The sequence below is a fragment of the Lithobates pipiens genome, unplaced genomic scaffold (genome assembly GCF_037356315.1).
Source record: "Lithobates pipiens isolate NorthernLeopardFrog02 unplaced genomic scaffold, aLitPip1_a1.2 Scaffold_16, whole genome shotgun sequence".
NCBI lineage: Eukaryota > Metazoa > Chordata > Amphibia > Anura > Ranidae > Lithobates > Lithobates pipiens.
The window spans coordinates 649,116,236-649,136,425 of NW_027507748.1; the positions used below are offsets into that span (position 1 = coordinate 649,116,236).

Below are 20,190 nucleotides of genomic sequence, written 5' to 3' on the forward strand. Positions count from 1 at the left end.
TTTATTGTCTTCTGGATTCCCCAATATTGGGGATCTTTGCATGTACTTTTTGAAAAGCTAATACTATCTTTATTTGCACCCTAAAATCTTCAAGGTTTGAATTTTGTACTGACCAGCTAGTAAGTATTCTGCAGAATTTTTGTATTGTATTAATCTCTAAGGCCAGATATAAGAATTATATATACGATAGTTCTTCTAAAAGACCCCTTGTATATAAGAACACGGTCAGTCTGAATAACCCAGAGTCCACCAGGTGCTTTTATGTAAATGAGGAACATGTGATCCTAAATTGTTAATGAGTATCACAAAAATATCACTAAAAGTTAGAAAATTCATAAAAATACCATTTTGCAGTAAATGAGTTGTCAACTTGTTTCTTTGAAGAATGTATAATTTACTGTCAGGGTTTATCCTCTTAGCGGGTTGGCTTCACCACTGCAGTAGGCTGATACTTTGTCAGGCCTCTTTTCAATGACCTCTCTGGCTTTGCTGAATGCTGGCAAATGTTCAAAGTATAGTAGATGCATTTTAACTGTCAATGTGTTCTACTAGCACTCTCTATAATATGGAATCTTTTTCTTTCTTTTTTTTTTTAGCACAAATGTGGTAACTTTTTTTTTTATATGATTAAAACAAGGGAGCCCTTCTGCCTTCTTCTCCTCTTATGCCACCAGCACACAAGCCATTGAGACTCGGAGGAGGTTTAGATGTGACCTTTTCTACATGTGTTGCTATATGTAAGCCTCTGATAAAACTACCCACAGGCATGAGATGCTTTGTGCAAGCATCTAAATAAAATGGGGCCAACAGTTTCCAACTGTGAGTGTATGTTCCTATATATAAGTAGGTTTCTGATTAAAGCTACAAGTAAGAGGAGGAACGAGACCCTGTATGCAAACATTTCCTCCATCAGCTCACCCCCCACAGTTATTACCTTATGTGTGACTTAACCCTCCCTCCCAGATTGTAAGCTTCAATGAGCAGGACCCTCTGATTCCTCCTGTATTTAATTGTATTGTAACTGTACTATCCGCCCTCATGTTGAAAAGCGCTGCACAAACTGTCTTGTTAAATAAAAATAATAATAAAAAATGGAACCCACAGCTCTTTAGTGTTAGTGAAGTAACCCAGGTGGCATCTAGCTTTTATTCCCCATGGCCCACTGCACTGCCTGTACCCACAGCAGTTCCAGCAGAGTTTATGTGTTATAATGTAATTAACAGCATGGCAAATCCATTTACTCTCTTGAACAGCCAACGAATCTGGAGTAAATAGTGCATGTCTGGCATGTCTGCCTTCAAGGTGAACTTCTTCCTGACTTAAATTCTGCATTCTTGTCTTTAAACGTCTTTCTGTTCTGTAGGATCAGCTCTTTGAAGCCTGCTAATCATCAGCTCAAAAATCGAAAGGATCATTATGTTCTATAACTGTGCTCCAGACATATTGGTGTAATGAATTTATACGCACCAGTCACCTAAAAGATGTCATCTCTCTGCCAAAAAAGATATATTAGTAGATGGGCAGCTTAACTGTAGAATGAAAAGTGCCCACAGTTTACTGGATACTTTGTCCCTGCAAAGCGCATGGGGTTGATTTACTAAAGGCAGATCTGTCAGTGGAGTTACTCCAGAGCTTAGTAAATGAGCAGAAGCTGTGCTAACTTCCATCATCCAATCATATGCAAGCAAAAATGCATTTTTTACATTTTCCTTGGACGTGTTTGGGTATTATTTGCAAAGTGAAACTTTACCTCATTTACTAAGCTTTGGCGCAACTGCACTTTGCAAAGTGCACAGTCTAGTTGCCTTTAGTAAATCAACCCCAAAGAGTCAATAAGGCATAGTACACACGAGTCACAGTTACTCCTCTATAAATCCTATTTTGAATAAGACCACTTTAAAAAGTCTCTAAATTGACTTTGCTGTAAGACTTGATTTGTCCTACCTTTTTTCCATGCCGCTACTGATCTAAATATTTAGAAATTTGTTGGTTAACCTCCCTGGCGGTATGATTAGTTCTGGTTTTAGGTGCTGAATGCGGTACAATTATTTTTCATGGAAATTTGGCGTTTTATATTGTAGTCCTGTAATTCTTAGGAATAACTCTCTTAAATCTCTTCAAACCAGAGTCTAGCAGACATCCCGGGTATGATAAAGTTTATAATATAATAAATAATAATAAAAATTATTCAATAATGTAATCAAATCCAAAAACACAGAAATTTGCTCATTTGCATAATTGTCGCTGTCATTAGATTTAGTGTTTGATAACGAATTTCCCCACAAATCGCTATCGCTCAATTCTGCAAGTGATTATAATTTATTATCGCTGTTTTCTAGCTGGTCTAAAATCACTTTTGACATAAAGGGACACTTTTTGGTTGCTATGGGCAATGTCCAAATTCCAGGCAGAAAAAAACAGTATTTATAATATAAAAGTGCATGCAGGGCATTGCACAGACCACTAAGGAAAAAGGGGGTGTGTCATTTTTTTTATACAGTACTGTAATCTGTAAGATTACAGTACTGTATGTGTTTTGTGTGTTTTAACTTTTTTGAATTTGGCTCCGATCTCCGCTCCCGTGCGCCGTAATGTTGCATGGAACGGAGCTCGGCGGCACTCGGCACTGTGTGAATCGAGCGGAGGACAGATCGATCACACAGCGCGGAGAACATCGCTGGATCCAGGGGACAAGGTAAGTAACTTCTCCCTGTGTCCTCCCTGTATCCAGCGATGCGATCTCGAGTCTGGCTCGGGATTACCGCTTATGGTACTGAAATCCCAGCCCAAACCAGACTCGGGATCACCGCTAGGGAGGTTAAAGGCATGGCCCTCTTAAAAGAGATATGTATAATCTAATTTACGAAAGGAGTTGATCATTTTTTCTAAAAATTGTAGCTGTATTTATGTGTATTCATGTGGAGATTAAATAAATGGTAATGAGCTTTTTTTCATGATTGGACAATTGAATCTAAAATTACTCTGGTTCAAAATTTAAATTATTTAAGGATCATTAAAATGTAAGAAATATTCTTTACTTACAAAAGAAGCATCCATTAACTGTTCAGAATTCTCCATTCTTGTTATCTACTCGGTCCGTGGGGCAAGTATGCATTTACATACGGTATAATTTTCTTCTCCACCTGGAGGTGGTAGTCCTATATTAGGAAATCTATCAGTGATCTTTTCTGATAACAAACCATTGTCCTTCACATTTCCAATGATATATAGGTACTGCTTAGATGTAACCTAAATGAAAATCCAACTTTTTAAAGATTTATTCAGGAAAGACTCTGTCTTCGAAGGGTTGATAGCTCTTACATTTTCACTTCCCCCAGACCAAATAAGACTTCTTTTTCCACATGGCTTCCTGGAAAACAGATTTGGGAAGGCCAATCTCCCGGAAAGACTGGTTATATGGGAAGAGGCATCTAAAAGCCCCTGAGCAATTTATTAAAGGAAAATTAAATATTAAATAATATATACTGGTTATATGACTCCAGTCGTGTTCTCAAATTTTCAGTTTCACTATAAAGTGGGTGGAGAGGAAACTTTTATCATTGCTTAGCAGCTCTTGAATTTTGTACCGTGGTCCTTAATGTACTGAAGAAGGTGTTTGATGTCAGCATCCCTATGGACCCCCAAGGTCTTTTAATTGAGCTTACCCTCTACTTAAATATGATATAAAATTATCAAGGCATATTTTGATGTCAGCAAGACGTCTGATGATATCTAAAGGAAAGCGCAGGTAACTTTTCCTTATAAACCCAATTAAAATAACTTTTTTATTTTATTTTTTAAGCTGCATGCTGCAAAGAAGTTAATGAATAATACTAAAGAATACCCTCCCTGGTGGGTGATGAGTCCTGTCTTTACTCTCTTGAAGAGCTACAGGGACTAAATAATCTCCAGCATCCAACACACTTCTTGGTGTATTGAATACCGTTTTCAGTGCTGTCTGTTGTGGTTCCATCAGTCCACCCCTACAACCGAACAGGACGCAATAGTGTGCTGTATGGAACTGCAGCATGCAGGGAACTGGGCATCCAACACACCTGGAAGTGTGTCTAATGCCGCGTACACACGACCGGACTTAGGTCCGACAGACTTTCGACGGAGTTCTGACGGAGTTCTGACAGAGTTCTGACGGACTTTCCGAATGAACGGACTTGGCCACACACAATCACACCAAAGTCCGACGGATTCGAACGTGATGACATACGACTGGACTAGAATAAGGAAGTTCATAGCCAGTAGCCAATAGCTCCCCTAGCATCAGTTTTTGTCCATCGGACTAGCATACACACGAGCGGATTTCTCGGTAGGAACTGGGTCCGGCGGAGTTCTGGCGGAAAAATTTGAAACATGTTCCATTTCTAAAGTCTGTCAGACTTTTGCAAATCAAAAGTCCGCTGCAGCCCACACACGATCGAATAGTCTGCCGGAATTGTTCCATCGGACCTTTGATGTTGAAAAGTCCGGTCGTGTGTACGCGGCATTAGGTTGCCATTACCCCTAAAGAGAACAAAGATAGGACATCCACCGGAGAGGTAAGAATTCTATATCATCCTTTTCAAAGAAATGTTTCTTTCCAAAGAATCCTGCACATTTCTGGCTTCCTTATATGATTGATCATCTGTGTATTTACATTCACTTACTTCTGTTTATTTTTAATGTTTAGGACTCATGCACACAGGACATTTTAAAAACACAGCAGCACTAAAATCGCATTTAGCTACATTTTTACATTAGCGTTAGTGTGTGTTTTCCCGGCTAACATCTTTATCGGCTTTTAGAGGCAGCCCCTAACAGCAGCTGTAAAAATGCCCTGTGTGCATGAGCCCTTAGCATTTAATATTTTGAAAAAAATTACATTGTGCAAGATGGTTTGCACAATAAACTGCAGCTACAAAAGGAAAATATCATATATTCAAATTATCTTTAGCACAGTTAATAAAACGTAGCAGTTATCTGGAATAGTATTGACATATATTATACAGTATATCAACTGACCCAAGTAAAGCCGAGAAAACAATTTACTTATCTGTAATCACTATAATGGATGGAGTGTTAGTCTGCAGTGTTCGAAAGAGATGTACCTCATCAGTATAGCGCTCATCCCCTGGATTGCTGGATTCTCTTTTATTTATGTATTATTAACTGAAGTATTGCCAGTTTTTATACTGATTTCATCTGACTTTGCAACTAGTAGTCCCTGCCATGCAGTTATCTCACACTTCAGCTCAACCAGCTCATTGCACAGCATTTTTCTACAAAGGAGCTATAGACATAAATCGTGTTTATTAGAGACACATTTTATAAACAGCTTAAAGGGTCAGTCCATAAATTGTTCAATGGATTCTTAAAGTGATCATAAAGTCTCTCTATTTTTTTTTATACCAAACATGTTATACTTGCCTCCTCTGTGCAGTTGATTTGCACAGAGGAGCCTGGATCCTCCTCCTAGCTCCTCCCTCCTGCCGAGTGCTCCCACAGCAAGCAGCTTGACCACCATTATTGTAAACAGAACCACCCACTGAAAAGATGGATACCTTGGTTGTGGCACCAGCTGCTGCCGTTACCGAGACATCCATCTTTAAAGTGCCGGCGTATATATACAGTGGGCAGTCGTTAAGTGGTTATATAGGAATTGTATATGGCCAAATGAAAAAAATAAATTGCTACTTTTTTATATCAATGGTATGTCCGTCTTGTTGCAAGGTATGGTTCGAGCATTTGGTTGTTGATGTCGACTCCCCTCATGAACAAATTGTATTCATGGACGCATTTTGGCTTTTGGATGGGGCCATTCCTTCTGGGGATTTCCACAAAGGTATTATTGTGGATCGAAGACAACATGTATACATCCCTTCTGTCCCTCCACTTCACTGCCAGAATCTTCTTGTTTTGCAGACTTGCCGTCTCTCCTTTTCTCAACTTTTTTACGGTGCCACATGCTGGTGTTTTCTTCCGGTGAAGGTTTTGGAATGGGGGCAGACTTGTGTAGAAGTTGTCTACATACAAGTGGTATCCTTTCTCGAGTAGGGGGTATATAAGGTCCCACTTCATCCCACGTAGTCTGGGCAATTAGGGGGGTGCAGCTGGGTGTCCTTCCCTTCATACACTATAAAGGCATATGTGTACCCTGTGACTCGGTCACATAATTTGTACACCTTTACCCCATAGCAGGCCCTTTTGCTGGGGGTAAATTGCTTGATTTTAAGTCTGCCGCTAAATTTAACAAGGGACTCATCCACACATATGTGTTGGTCCGTGGTAAACAACTGGGGTTATATTTCTGAAAAATATTTTAGTAGTGGCCAGATTTTGTAAAGCCTATCATAATTTGGGTCATTTCGGGGAGTGCACTGGGTATTATCATTGAAATGTAGGAACCTCATGATCATGAGTAGGGATGAGCCGAACACCCCCCGATTCGGTTCGCACCAGAACTTGCGAACGGCCCCCACGTTCGTTACGAACGTTAGAACCCCATTGAAGTCTATGGGACTCGAACGTTCGAAATGGAAAGTGCTAATTTTAACGGCTAATATGCAAGATACTGTCCTAAAAAGGGTTTGGGGACCTGCCTCCTGCCTCAGGGGACATGGGTCAATGCAAAAAAAAGTTTTAAAAACGGCCGTTTTGGCAGGAGCACTGATTTTAATGACGATTAAAGTGAAAAAAAAAAGTGAAATATTCCTTTAAATATGGTGCCTGGGGGGTGTCTGTAGTATGCCTGTGAAGTGCCACGTGTTTCCCGTGTTTAGAACAGTCCCTGCACAAAATGACATTAAACGGAAATAACACCATTTAAAACTGCTTGCGGTTTTAATGTTATATCTGGTTCCTGCAATATGGTTGAAAATCATTGAGAAAAATGGCATGGGTAGCCCTCCCTGCCCATTACCAGCCTATTTGGGTCTTGTACGCATATTAAGGGGAACCCTGTACCCATATTAAAAAAAGGAAATGCGTGTGGCCCCCAGGCCCTATATACTCAGAACAGCAGTATACAGGCGGTGCAAACAAGACAGGGACTGTGTAGGTTTGTTGTGTTAAGTTGAATCTGTTTGTCATTTTCAACTGGTACATTTTTAAAGTGTAGCTCCAGTCAAAAAAACTATTTTTAAGCTTTTTGGAAAACATAGGGAAGGGTTATCACCCCTGTATAATTTGTTTTGTCGTCCGTCTTTTTTCATCTCACTTGCTGCTGTCTCCTTGCGTTTGCAAGTAGGAGATGTTTGTAAGTTGGATGTTTGAAAGTAGGGGCCTGCCCTATATTATAGCGGTATGTACTGGGTACAGAGCACGCAGACAGCACGCACTATCTCCTAACACTACTGACTGCAAGCTCTATTATTAACCACTTGACCACTGGGCACTTAAACACCCTTAATAACCAGACCAATTTTCAGCTTTTGGTGCTCTCACATTTTGAATGACAATTACTCAGTCATGCAACACTGGACCTATATGAAATGTTTGTCCTTTTTTTCACACAAATAGAGCTTTCTTTTGGTGGTATTTAATCACCTCTCAGTTTTTTATTTTTTGTGCTATAAAAGAAAAAAGACCGGAAATTCTGCGAAAAAATGAATTTTTCTTTGTTTCTGTTATAAAATTTAGCAGATTAGTAATTTTTCTTCATAATTTTTTTTTTACTGGTTACATGCTTTGAGTTGCAGAGGAGGTCTAGGACTAGAATTATTGCTCTCGCTCTAACGTTCTCGGCGATACCTCACATGTGTGGTTTGAACACCGTTTTCATATGTGGGCGGGGCTTACGCATGCGTTCGCTTCTGCATGCGAGCACATGGGGACATGGGCGCTTTAAATTTTTTTTTTTTATTGTTCATTTTACTTTATTTATTTTAGTTTGACATTTTTTTCCCCAAAAATATATTTTTGATCACTTTTATTCCTATTACAAGGAATGTAAACATCCCTTGTAATAGGAATATGGGGTGACAGGTCCTCTTTACAGTGAAATCTGGGGGTCAATATGACCCCACATCTCACCTCTAGGCTGGGAAGCCTGAAATAAAAAATAAAAAAAAGATTCTGGCTTTGATCGTACTGGCGAGTTGGTAGAAGCACCGGAGGGCGGTGAGGGGTGGGGGGCGTCTATGGCTGGGTATTTCAGGGTATCACCGAGTATGGCTGGGTATCTCCGAGTATGGCTGGGTATGGCAATTTATGGCAGGGTATTGCAGAGTATTGGCGGGGTATTGGCGGGGTACTACAGAATAATAGCAGGGTACTGCAGAGTATTGGGGAGTACTACAGAGTAATGGCAGGGTACTGCAGAGTAATGGGGGTTACTGCAGAGTAATGTAGGGTACTGCAGAGTAAAGGCAGGGTACTGCAGAGTAATGGTAGGGTACTGCAGAGTAATGGCAGGGTACTGCACTGCAGAGTAATGGCGGGGTACTGCAGAGTAATGGCAGGGTACTGCACTGCAGAGTAATGGCGGGGTACTGCAGAGTAATGGCGGGTACTGCAGAGTATTGGGGGGTACTGCAGAGTAATGGCAGGGTACTGCAGAGTAATGGCAGGGTACTGCACTGCAGAGTAATGGCGGGGTACTGCAGAGTAATGGCGGGTACTGCAGAGTATTGGGGGGTACTGCAGAGTAATGGCAGGGTACTGCAGAGTAATGGCAGGGTACTGCACTGCAGAGTAATGGCGGGGTACTGCAGAGTAATGGCGGGTACTGCAGAGTATTGGGGGGTACTGCAGAGTAATGGCAGGGTACTGCAGAGTAATGGGGGTTACTGCAGAGTAATGGGGGGTACTGCAGAGTAATGGCAGGGTACTGCAGAGTAATGGCAGGGTACTGCAGAGTATGCACTGGTATTGCAGAGTATTGGCAGGGAATTGAGGGGTTAAATTCGGTGAGCAGCGATGTGGGCACTGCAGATACAGCCCACATCGCTGCTGACACTGATCTCTTTCCCCTCCGCTGTACCGATCGGTACAGAGAGGGGAGGGAGGAACCGGCGTCATAACATGACGCCGGTTTGTTTACAAGTGATCACTCCGTCATTTGACGGAGCGATCACGTGGTAAACGGCCGCGACGAGCGGGCGTTTACCGTGATCCGTGATGCGCCGGGTCCACAGGTCACAGGTCACGGATGCTCTCGAGTGCGCGCCCCAGGGGGCGCGCAAGAGCAGAATTCTGGGAGGCCGTTAATTAACGGCCTCTCAGAGTTAAACAACCGCCCTGAAGCCGTTAATCGGCAATGGGCGGTTGTTAAGTGGTTAAAGATAGATCACTAGCTAGCTATATAGGTGAGGTGAATATAGTGTAGTGGTGTATACTGCGGTCAGGGCACAGACAATAACCACTACACAAGAGCAAGATAGGAAATCAGCCAAAAACGATTGGTGTGTAACTGTGTTGAAGGTACACAGAACACCCACTGCTTCAGATGCCAACACACTACACGAGGCCGCCTCAAAGGCGGCCTTATATAGTGTGGGGCGTGCACTACACAGCCTGAGCTATGATTGGCCACAGGCAGGATGCCTGTGGCCAATCATGGCTCTCCTCGCTGCTGGCGCTGCGATTGGCCAAGCATGCGGGGTCACAGTGCATGCTTGGCCAATCATGAGCCAGCAATGCACTGCGCCATCGCAGTGCATTGTGGGCCGTGCGCGCAATGCGAATTTTGACGCGAACGGACAAAGAGTTCGGATTTCGCCGAACGGACGAACAGCCAATGTTCGAGTCGAACGTACGTTCGACTCGAACACGAAGCTCATCCCTAATCATGAGATATCTGGTTCTGGGCATTACCGCGGAGAATATCGGCATGTGGTGGATGGGGTGGTTTGACCAATAGGAACGCAATACATTTTTTTTGATGAACCCTATACAAAATGTGGTTCCCAAAAAACCTTCAACTCCTCCACTGTTAGGTCTCCCTACTCGTAGGGATGTTCAGAATTCAGGATGTTGGATTATTCAAAATAAAATGTTGTGCATACAGGTTGCACTGGGCCACAATTGATGCTAGCATGTCCTAAAAATTAAATCAAAGAAATTGATTGGGGAAAAATTCTCAGTGTCCACCTGGACTCCTGGCTAGGCAGTGAAAGGGGGAATGTTAGCTTCTCCTGACTTAGGAGGAAACCACAAGGGGTTCTGAAGGGCATAGGGAAGGTTGGCATGGGTCTTAACCCTTTGGGGCTAAGGTGACACCCCACTGGTACTTGGCCTTTCCTGCTGAGGTACTGCGGTGCTGGTGGATGGCATTGCGCTGCTGGTGGATGGCACTGCGCTGCTGGTGGATGCTACTGCCTCTTCACCAGGACGCCTTCATTTGGCGGGCAGAATATCTTCCTCCTCTGAGTCTGTCAGTGTTTCACTACTGAGGACTGGCTCATAATTTATGTCAGACTCAGAATCCGAATTTGAAAGGGAATCCAAAAAAGAGAGCTCCTCATTGCTCTCGCTGGCCATGGAAAGTATTTGGTACGCCTCCTCGGCGGAAAAGCATCTTTTGGACATGCTGGTGGTGATGAGACTGCACAAGTGTGTGCTATGCCTGCACTGATGAGCACTGATGGGGTGGCACTGATGAGCACAGATGCACACTGATGTACACTAATTGATGGCACAGATGTGCACTGATGAGGCGTAACAGATGGGCACTGATTGATCGCACAGATGTGCACCGATGAGGCGGCACAGATGGCTACCACTGATTAATGGCACAGATATGCATTGATGAGGTGGCACAAATAGGCACTGATGAGGTGGCACATATGAGCACTGATGACTTAGCACAGATGGGCACTGATGAGGTGGCACATATGGGCACTGATGAGTTGGCCCAGATGTACACTAATGAGGTAGCACATATGTGCACTGATTGATTGCACAGATGTGCACTGATGAGGTGGCACAGATATACACGGATGAGGAGACACAGATGGGCACTGAAAAAGAAGCACAGATGTGCACTGATTGATTGCCCAGATGTGCACTAATGAGGCAGCACAGATAGGCAACAATTTGTGGGACTTTGACTATAATTATGTTCAACAGCACATATTTTTATTAGGAGGCCTTTTTTCTACTTAAAGGAAAATTTAGGTAGCTACACAAGTTATCCTAAAAAATACATATAAGGTGGATTCACACTTTTGTGATGCTTTCATTATGAAGGGGCTGCCAATACTCTGCAACAGACAAAAAAAAATATCTAAGCCTTTTTTTTTTTTACAAAACATCCAACCTCAATGGAAAACATATGTGACATGGCTTGGGATCTGCTGTACAATGATTTTTTAGGTGGTATTCAAAATCTGTGGCACCGCAACACAGTATAGTTGGAAAAATCAGTCAACACATTTGAATGACTTTTAATAAATTCACAATTAAATTAATTGTTTCTTAATATTTCCTTGGGGTTCAGCTTAAAATAAGCTGAAAAGTCATTATTCGTAGCGGAAAGATTTTGGCACTTGATGTCCACCAGTGATGATTATGTCACAGCATTTATGCAATTTTAAAAGCCTTGCAGTATTTCACGCAATATTGATCTGTTAAATGACTGTGATTTTTTTTATGTCTGTTCTTACAGAGAGTAACCTACTTACAAGACTCTACCGAAAAGAAGAAACCATTCAAGTGGTGGGAAATGGTTGCATAAGCAGTCCCCGCTTTCCTGCCAGTTACCCCAGAAATTTGCTACTGACATGGATTCTGGACTCTGCAGAAAACACAAGGGTACAGCTCACATTTGATAGCCAGTTTGGATTAGAAGAACAAGAAAATGATGTTTGCAGGTGAGTGAACGTCCGAATTAAGCACTCTAATATTTCCAATAGCCCCTTGATTAATATGAGAGCATTGGGTTAGTGGAAGCTCTGGTCCCATAGAGCCTTGGAGCGGGGCCAGCTACTTGGTACCCAAGAAAGAATAAAGGTACTGCTAGATCAAAGAAGGTGCCACAGTTATTATTTGGATAAGTAGAAGATACAAATAACGGGAAATAACGCGGCAAGGTCTCGCTTCACTATTGCATACATTATGGCAACGGATCTCTAATATCACAGGCAACCCTGGTACACTAGCTCTTGACAATGTTGGCAGTACTTGAACATAGTCTTTTCACTTGGGGAGACACTCTGATAGGTTTATGTTACCAGAGCAGCATCTGATGAAGGGGGCGGCTGACAGTCAGGACAATGGTGCCGCTGCCTGAAAGGAGGGTCCTTGTCCCAACTCTCTAGAGTTCCCTGATAGCGAAACTTGGCATGGTATTCCTGCATTATCTCTCCTCTACCAGAATCTCTCCTCAGCTCTGGATATACTGTCCTTAGCCAGCAGGGATCCTGTCCCTACACTATCCACTTTGCACCAACAGCAGTAGGACAGTGCTATCTATTAGCATTGACCTCACTAAAGATGGCCACAGAGGTCATCCAAGGTAGCAGTGTCCAATCGGACAGCTGCTCCTCTGATGACATTTATGGAGGCTTCAAAGGAACAAAGCTCCTCTTCATTTGCATTCCCTTCTCTTTTTTTTGTAATTCTGATAGATTAAGGACGTGTTAGAATCTTGGTCTGTGTTCTTGTGAAGGAAATTAATCTTCTCTTTCTGTCCTGGTGACCATTGTCACCAGTGAGGTGAGGGGGAAATTCAAAGTGTTGAGTTGTTACCAGAGGGCACATCTTCCTATGGGCACACTCTTTTCAGTTGCAACTATCTAAGGCCGCGTACACACGGGCGGACTGTTCGCCCAACTTTGTCCGCTGAACAGTGTTTGGGCGGACAGTCCGCTCGTGTGTGGGCTTTCAGCGGACAGTTTCAGCGGACAGTTTGACGAACAAGGTTTTTCGGAAATTCCGTAAAACTGTCCGCTGAAACCTTGTTTGAGCGAACAGTCCGCCCGTGTGTAGGCTTGTTCGTCAAACTAAGTTCCGCGCATGCTCAGAAAGGATTTACACGCCGAAAGTTATAATGCAGTGTATAGGACGTCGTATTTTTCGTCCCGTCGTACGTGCCGTTCACGTCATCGCGCACGGTTTCAGCAAACTGTTCGTTCGTCGTGTGTGGGCATGTCCGTCCATGCTAATTTTGAGCGGACTGTTTGCCGAAACTGTTGGACGGACAAAGTTGGGCGAACAGTCCGCGCGTGTGTACGCGGCCTTAATGGGGATTTCCCTCAGTTTGGAAATATATTCTCTCACTTTCTGCTGAATACCCACTTTGGCTCTCCTGTTTACGACCTATGGACCAGACCATATTTTCACATTTCTGCTATGTGTCTGTTCATGAATCTATAACTTTGTAATTACTTATGATAAAGAATTGATACATATATCAAACGGGGCTTTCTTGTGATCCTACAGTCCTTGGAGAATTTTTATATTAATTTGCATTTTAAGGGGAAAAAAAAGAGTAAAAATGTGGAAATTTTTTTTTTTTTTTTTAAATTTGATCAGTAATATTTTGAACACAAATACAATTAGTGTGGGGAAAACCATATACATTTTATTAACTAGAATTAACAATTTTTTATTTTTTTTGCATATATTTAACTTTTCTCATAATGCATCAGTAATTGAAAGTTTTTACTCATTTAAAATAAAACAGGTATACCCTAAACCACATATTTTTTAACAGTAAACCCTAAAACATAACAATGTATTTATGTGCTTTATAATATTTTTTCCCCCAACAAAAGATTTAAATTGAAACATGGAACAGGAGATGAAACTATTAATTAGTGCTTATAAGGGTTGATCTTCTGAAATGAATGGGTTAAGTAGTGAAATAAGGACATGTCCTGGTTAAAGGGATTGTAAAGGGAATTTTTTAATTTATTTAAAATAACAAACATGTTACACTTACCTCCACTGTGCAGCTCGTTTTGCACAGAGTGGCCCCCGAACCTGCTCTTCTGGGGTCCCTCGGCGGCTGTCTCTGCTTCCTCCCGCAGATGCTTCTCACGTTCGCTGTATCACACTGCCCCGCCCCCGGCGCTCCGTGTCAGTGGATGTGATTGACAGCAGCGCGAGCCAATGGCTGCGCTGCTTTCCATCCATCCACTCCAGCCAATCAGCGGCCAGGCTGAACGGTGGAAAGGACGTCGGGGGATGAGCGCGGGACATTCAAGGGGTCAGGTAAGTAAAACAGGGGGGCTGGGGGCGCAGGCACTGTCAGATGTTTTTTCACCTTAATGCATAGAATGCATTACGGTGAAAAAACATTTACCTTTACAACCCCTTTAATTAGGAGTTACCTAACTCTATGTGCACATAATAAACATTCTTCTATGTCAGCTGCAGCTCTCTCTTATACAGTGTCTTGCAAAAGTATTCACCCCCCTTGGCATTTTTCATGTTTTGTTGCCTCACAACCTGGAATTAACATGGATTGTTTGAGGATTTGCATCATTCAATTTAGAGAACATGCCCAAAACTTTGTAGATGTTTTTTATTTTTATTTTTTTATTGTGTAGCAAACAATAGAACAAAATAACAGGAAAAGCCAATGTGCATAACTATTCACCCCCCTAAAGTCAATACTTTGTAGAACCACCTTTTGTGGCTATCACAGCTTCAGGTCACTTTGGATAAGTCTCTATGAGCTTGCCACATCTTACCACTGGGGTTTTTGCCCATTCCTACTTGCAAAACTGCTCCAGTTGTCCTTTAAGTTGGATGGTTTGCGCTTGTGAACGGCAATCTTTAAGTCTGACCTTGACCCTGACCTATTGGATTGAGGTATGGGCTTTGACTAGGCCATTCCATTTACATGTTTCCCGTTAACCGCTCAAGTGTTGCTTTAGCAGTGCGTTTGGAGGCATTGTCCTGCTGGAAGGTGAACCTTCATCCTAGCCTCAAATCACACACAGAGTGGTACAGGTTTTTCTCAAGAATATCCCTGTATTTAGCATCATCCATCTTTCCCTCAACTCTGACCAGTTTCCCAGTCCCAAGTGCTGAAAAAATCCCCAGCATGATGCTGCCACCACCATGTTTCACTGTGGGGATGGTGTTCTTTGGGTAATGCAATGTGTTGGGTTTGCGCCAGACATAGCGTTTTCTTTGATGGCCAAAAAGTTCAACTTTAGTCTCATCAGACCAGAACACCTTCCTCCTTACATTTTGGAAGTCTCCCACATGTCTTTTTGCAAACTCAAAATGTGCCATTTTGTTTTTGCTGAAAGTAATGGCTTTCTTCTGGCCACTCTGTCATAAAGCCCAACTCTATGGAGTGTATGGCTTATTGTCGTCCTATGTACAGATACCCCAGTCTCTGCTGTGGAACTCTGCAGCTCCTCCAGGATTACCTTAGGTCTCTGTGCTGCCTCTCTGATTAATGCCTTCCTTGCCCGATCTATGGGTTTTGGTGTGCGGCCGTCTCTTGGCAGGTTTGCTGTTGTGCCATGTTCTTTCCATTTGGTTATGATAGATTTGATGGTGCTCCTAGGGATCATCAAAGATTTGGATATTTTTTTATAACCTAACCCTGACTTGTACTTCTCAACAACATTGTCCCTTACTTGTTTGGAGAGTTCCTTGGTCTTCATGGCAGTGTTTGGTTAGTGGTGACTCTTGCTTAGGTGTTGCAGCCTCTGGGGCCTTTCAAAAAGGTGTATATATGTAATGACAGATCATGTGACACTTAGATTGCACACAGGTGGACATCATTTCACTAATTATGTGACTTCTGAAGGTAATTGGTTGCACCAAAGCTTTTTATGGGTTTCATAACAAAGGGGGTGAATACATAGGCACATGCCAAATATAATTTTTTTATTTCTGAAAAATAGTTTTATGTATATATTTTTCTAATTTTACTTCACTAACTTAGACTATTGTGTTCTGATCCATCACATATAATTCAGATTAAAAAAACATTGAGCTAAAAGCTGTAAAGTAACAAAATAGGTAAAAAGCCACTTTTGCAAGGCACTTTATATTGCTGCAGGGAACGGAGGAGATAACGGAGGCTAGTGAATTACTTTTGCTTTGGTAAAAAAATGTTTCACTGAATGATCGCTGTGATTGGCTGTCAGAGTGATCATTCAATGAGGAAGGCTTCTGACTGGCTTCCAATCATAGGATTGGGAGCTTATGTTTCCACAGATACCAGGTCTCACAAAGCTGTGCACAGGAGCGAGCAGGGGAGATAAAAAAAATACAGTCTCTTGGACGTACAGGAGATGCCTTGTGTTCAGAGGAGGGGGTTTTATGGTTTGTAACATGCCAAAGCTAGGTAACTGCATATAAAGGACAGGAAGTGAAAGGAAATCTCCTCAGTTGAACACAAAAGGTGAACAATTGATTTAAAACTGATTTCAATTGATTTAAAAAATGTATCCAAAATGAACTTCAGGGAAAAGGTACAAAAAAAAATACATGTAGCCGACAGCGGACTACAGTTAAGCATACACACGATCAGAATTTCCGATGGGAAATGTGTGATGTCAGGCTGTTGGTGGAAAATCTGACAGTGTGTATGCTCCATCGGACAATTGTCAGACTTTCCGCGGACAAATGTTGGATCGCAGGTTTTAAAATTTTCCGTGGACAATCATCTGTTGTTGGATTTTCCGAGTGTATGTACACAACTCCGGCAGACAAAAGCCCAAAGTACAAACACACATGCTCGGGAGCGAGCCAGAAGCGGTCGATCTTGTAAACTAGCGTTCGTAAAGGAGAATTAACATTTGTGACGGGGTCAATTATGAAATCTCGAAATGCAGCGCACATTCTCTTCTTCTTTAATGGGATAATAATAAAGCTGCTTTGCTGGTGATACTGTTGGAGTTATTGCAAAGAAGTTTTTAAAGGCTTTTTTTTCTAGTGATATCAAGAATAATATTATTATGCTTTTTTTATTTTATTTTTTTATTTGGGCAAGTTACCACAACGCCATTATCCCATAGTTTTTTAAGATCAAAGATACAACTATGTTGGTGTCCCTTGTCAATTTTACATTGTATTTTTTTTTACTTGAACTGCCTACTCCTAAACTGGCATTTGAAGTAAAACACATAGCCAAGTATTATTCTCCACATTTTTTTTATTGTGCATTAAACAAAGAAAACAAATAAAATTAGACATGTTATCTGCCAATAGAACTTAACCAAAAAGTGCATTATATGCATCCAAAAATATAGCATATCAAATTATTATTCAACCAAAAAAATAATGTCAAAACAATAACTCCAAGGCCACGTTATCTCCTCTGATTCTGCAACATGTCTGGTTGATGAACTGCCGTTCAGGAACAAACTGAAAAGCGCAAAATGAAAAGCGTGAAATGAAAAAGTGCAAAATGAAAAGTGGGAAATGAAAAGTGCAAATCAACACTCACCAAACTTCTACTAACACAAAATTAGCAGAAGGAGCCCAAAGAGTGGCGCTAAAGAGCTGAAAAACAATGTAGTATGTTACTACGTTCGTATTTGTTGGCTGACAATTCCTTGTTGTTTGTATGCAAGACAAGTTTGGGCCAAAGCCCTTCGGACAAAAGTCCACGGTTTTGTTAGCCAACAACCTGATTGTGTGTACACCTGGCATTGCAGACTTACCCTCTACCTTCTTAGACAGTCTCTGTATTCCCCTAGTGCTGGGCTTTAATTATATGCATCATAATCTTGAGCCAAGCAGAGAGCATTGTAGGAACTATAGTCTCCTGAACAGATATCCTTGATCTGCAGAACTATCCATGAACTACACCTCCCAGCAAGCCAGCTGCTCCAGGGAGAGAACTTTGGGAGAGGCTATTAAGGGATCAGTAGACCAGCCCCAAGCTTTCTTGCTTCCCAGGTTCCATCAAGTAAACACCTTCTCTGCTGCTGTTTGAGAGGACTGCGGCCTACCACGTGGCAACACAGCACTCCCAGCTGTGGCCCAGGTTGGCCAGGTGCCACTTGCTACACAAGGGGCATCTCCGCAGCACCGCTGTAAATAGCAGGATCGGATGACTCACTGGTCCAACAGCCAGATCACCATCTCAGCCCCTTTGCAGAAGAAAGAACCAACTGGGATCGCTCTTCAGGAAGTTTCTACACTGTTTTCCAGATTGATGAGAGGGCACCTGTCCACAAATCCAATACCAGCCACTAGCATATTCCACAGGATACTTACTGTACACAGACACCTTATACCTGGATTACCCTAAGGATTACTACTGGTCAGACTCAGCTGCTTTACCTTGACTGCCTATCACTGTGCCACACTTCTTTGAGCTCCAACTGCCAGTGAAGATAATTGCAAGGCCTTGCATTCTGAACACTTATTCTATCGCTACTGAACCGCTTGTATAACCGCAGTTATACTGCAGCAGGTTGGCTCGGCTGCGCGATATTGCCGTAGCTGTACATCGTGCTTGTACATGGTGTTCTGTGGGCACCTGCGCTCATTGGCCAGCGGGGGGAGCCAGTCAGCGGGTCCAATGGACTTGATGTCCGCCTGCCACCCGTGATCATTCTCTGCAATTGCAGAATGGGGATCTGCCTGTGTAAACAAGGCAGATCTCAGTTATAATATAATGTAAATATAATATTTACAAAAATGTGAGGGGTTTACTCACTATTGTGAGTTACTGTGTATTACATCATCTCCCATTGGGATTAAAGGTATAATAGGCCTGCCTGGGGTTCCCCTTTAGCAGTGGTAATATAAACAGTAACCCGTAGTGTTTTTAGAGATCCATTCTTTTATTGTCTGTAATTATCTGTTATTGTATTTATATTATGTAACTATCATTTAAAACTGACATTTAAGTGCTTTGGGGACATTTTCAACTGAGTCTTGGCTGTTTATCCAGGATTTGTCTGACTAATACCCTGTTACAAGACTCTCCTCTTGATTAAGTAAAATCTGAGAGAGTGAAACACTCTGCCTTGTGTCAATGTATTATTTAAAGGTATACATAACATATCTGAACCTAGAGTGTCAAAAGAGCTGGAAAGTTCACAGGGTCAAGGTGGCGCAGACAAACATTATTATTATACAGGATTTATACGGCGCCAACAGTTTGTGCATCACTTTACAACATGAGGGCAGATAATACAAATAGTACACTTCTAATACAAATCAATACAGTAGGGATCAGAGGGCCCTGCTCGTTAGAGCTTACAGTCTAGAAAACATAAAATTCTAAGGAACCCCCAAGGGGGCAGTGCTGCTTGCATATAAGGGAGATTTTTTTATTTTCTGTAGACATTTTCTGTCTATCCAGTTCTGAGAATTACACCACTCTGCCACACGGCCCAGCCTGGAGATCTCTCTGCTCCAGGTTGGTTAACAATTACAGGTTTGGTGGATCCTCCAGTACTTGTCTAAATGGTGAGAGGAGAAGCAGCACAGTGATGAGCCCATGTTTCTCACCCTGGTCCCGCCTCCTGCTTCTTCCTTTCCCAGTCTCAGCTCTGCTGTACAGGGATTTCAAATGGCTAATAACGAGTCAAATTCAGGTGTTTTACACTGCTTGCATTTAAAAAAATATATATTTAATGATGTAGTAATAAATACAGGGACACATTAATTTGTATCTTTTATATATGCTTGGAGTTCAGTGGTTCTGAATGTAAAAAGAACAAAAAGAAAATCACGCCAAAACCAATATTCCCAGCTTTGTTTGAAATGGTATTAAAAAGTCTTGTGCCCTGTTACAGATAGCTCCTCTGTTTTAAAAAACTATACATCTTTTGAATCCGATCTCCCGAGGATTTCCAAGCCTGAGCAGTTCATGTTCCTGCAACCATCATTAAAAAATAACAAGCTCCTCTTGGGGCCTGTAACATCCTATCCAGTACAGCCAAACATAATTGTTTTTTTATATAGCTAAGGGTGTTTTGAGCCCTAGTTTATCTTCACTAAATTGTAGTTACTGTCCATAAAGGCTGGATTAGGACATGCCTACCATATACAGTATGTAAAAAATACCCATGTTCGAGCCAGAATCCCCCATGTTTTTCAGACACTATGAAAAATGTCTTGCTCATCATTATTTTATATACAGCGTATAACTTTTTACAACTGCATGCAGTAATGAATGCTTCTGAGTGGTGAAAACTGAATAAACTTCAAAAAGTTTTGGCCAATATTAAATGGAAAAATTGGAATACATGTTTTTGTTATACACTGGCATATCCCACTTTTAAGTACACAATGGGGTTTATTTACTAAAGCTGGAAAGTGCAAAAT

General features: G+C 41.9%; 1 protein-coding gene across 1 annotated transcript in view; it reads left to right on the forward strand.

Moving 5' to 3' along the window:
- Positions 1-20,190, forward strand: part of PDGFD (platelet derived growth factor D) — a 383,342-nt gene that overhangs the window by 136,429 nt on the left and 226,723 nt on the right. Inside the window, exon 2 of the mRNA XM_077484355.1 lies at positions 11,597-11,801. Coding sequence (XP_077340481.1) covers positions 11,597-11,801 — 205 coding nt within the window. The remainder of the gene's footprint in view (positions 1-11,596; positions 11,802-20,190) is intronic.